The sequence below is a fragment of the Lipotes vexillifer genome, unplaced genomic scaffold, assembly GCF_000442215.2.
Source record: "Lipotes vexillifer unplaced genomic scaffold, Lipotes_vexillifer_v1.1 scaffold729, whole genome shotgun sequence".
Classification (NCBI taxonomy): Eukaryota; Metazoa; Chordata; class Mammalia; order Artiodactyla; family Lipotidae; genus Lipotes; species Lipotes vexillifer.
In genome coordinates, this window is record NW_006780914.1 from 891,710 (window position 1) to 893,947 (window position 2,238).

The window sequence follows — 2,238 nt, forward strand, 5'->3', positions numbered from 1 at the left end:
CATTAAGATGCAGAAGGAAGATTCCCAGGTCCACTTAGCAGAGATTCTTGTTCTGCAGATCTGAGATGCTGCCTAGGGATCTGCATTTTAAAACAAGTGCTCCAGATGATTCTAATGTAGGTGGTCTGAGTCCAACTTTAGGAAACCCTGGTCATAAGACTCACAGGTACCAGAGAAACGGTGAGAAGTAGCTTTTACAAGAGATGGTGAAAACTGTCCAAAGAAAAGCCATTTTGCTTGTTAAAAACAACTTCTTATTTCAACTATTCAGGAAACCACCTGAAGATACGTGTTAACTTTCCTAATTCTGTAAAAGGAGGAATATTAATTTAGTAAAGTAGTTAAAATACAAAAATGGAAATCTGCCTTTTTTTTAAAGATCTATCAAACTTCCATCAATTGTAATCAATGTTTACTAAGTAGTACAAGGTTTAAAGAAATATAGTATATTGAAAAGGATTGGGGTGGGGCAGACACATTGAGGAACCACAAAACCCCTTCCAAGAATTAAAAATAAATGTGTTTTTTTTCTTTTTTTTTTTTAGCAAAAGTGAAAAATGTAGGCATATTTTTTTTCTAATTTGTTTTTGAACTGAAAAAATGAATCAGTATTAGGTTTTCTGATTCAATAATTATCCTTTAAGGAGTTATTATTTAACAATTTGGACTTTAAAAAAACGTGTTATGTACGCTGACTTCTGAAAAGCAAAATAAAGTACCCTAATAAAGGCAGCAATGCATTAATCCACTGTAGGTGGAGATTCACATTTTAATTTACGCCTATTATTTATGATTAAAAAAGAATATCATTCATGGGCTACTCACAGTTGTTGTCTGATGCATAAGAAGGTGTTAAACAACCAATTGCTAGTTCAGCAGCTTCCTCATGACATCTAATGTAAAGCAAGAAGTGGTATGCATATTTAAACATCACAGTTAACCAATTCTTTTCAAAATGAAAAAGTTTCAATTATACCATGCTTTTCTCAAATCATGCGCTTATTTATACAGATCTCAAGTTCATACTCGTTAGTTTTAAAAAGATCCAAAGATGGATGGCAGGTACATTTTATTCTGATTCTTTTTTTATTGTTAGCACGTTTCCCAGAAGTCCATAAACTTCTCCATTTGCACTCTGTGGGCGAGAGGCATTATTTCCCATATGGCTATTGTAAGTGCTTCTTAAATTAAAGAAAGAAGCTTTAGTTTCTGCAGCAGGAAGTAACTCCTCTTTGACTGTAACCTGTGAGATACTTTCAGCAGACGAAGGCTCCCTCCAAATGTCCTTGTCCTGTGTTTCTCGACTGGTAACAGAATTGCCTCCTTTCTGGAGCATGTAATACAGTATTGGGTTAGTTTTGGTCAGTCTCGGAGAGTCTTTCTCATACTCATTCTTATCCACATCTGTGATAACCCACTTGATGGGTCCCTTCTCACTGGGCACGGAACACCCATTCACAAGCCCAGATTCTGGTCTAGACCCTGCGCAGCCCTGGTGCTCAGGGAAAGGAGGGCTCACAGGAGGTTTTCCTACACCTGGGTATGGAAATGTCCTGTGGCCCATGCAGCTGTTGGGCTGAGCTGCACCGTACATCAGTCCGTTCAAAGAAGAAATGCTGAATTCAGGCTTGCTATTGGTCACAGTGTTTCTGTGTCCTTTTTTTTTACTGTCGACGACAGAATTACTCCTGTGCTGAGACAAATCTCTCACACAGTTTTCTGAGAGAAGCAGCTGTTTCAGAACGTTGAAGCTTTTGCTCTCTCTGGCCCAATTCCTGTGTTCGCTGTCACTCGCTGAACCATGACTGGCAGGATATTTAAACTCAAGATCATTTCTGCTAAGCTTCAGCTCTTGCTGGTTAAGCAAGGACCCATACAGCACCTTCGGAGCACTGTGACTGTTTGCAGCATCGACTATGTTATTTTTCATCTTTTTAAATGGATTTTCTGACGGCTCAGTATGAAGCTTCCTTTTTTTAGGGACCATGCAAAGATTCTTTGATTCTACAAGTGTCAGTTCACTATTTCTGTGACTGCTGTCCAGGTCATCAGCCGGGTGACTCTCTTGGTTTTGTCTCAGCAGTCGACTTAGCAGACCGTTCTTAGAGAAAGAAAAATCCTGAGGTGAGACCGGCTCCGATTTGAAGCCCTCGGATGCTGGTAAGACAGCTGTGCTTCCCTGCAAGGCAGGAGCCATGCCTAAGAAGGGGGCGCCCTGAGCGGCGTGGCTCAAGGGCA

At 40.0% G+C, this 2,238-nt stretch overlaps 1 protein-coding gene across 1 annotated transcript in view; it reads right to left on the minus strand.

Annotated features, from left to right (window-relative positions):
- Positions 1–1,069: 1,069 nt before the first annotated feature.
- Positions 1,070–2,238, minus strand: part of NRIP1 (nuclear receptor interacting protein 1) — a 3,873-nt gene continuing 2,704 nt past the window's right edge. The window contains exon 2 of the mRNA XM_007454288.1: positions 1,070–2,222. Within this exon, the coding sequence (XP_007454350.1) occupies positions 1,070–2,222 (1,153 nt within the window). The remainder of the gene's footprint in view (positions 2,223–2,238) is intronic.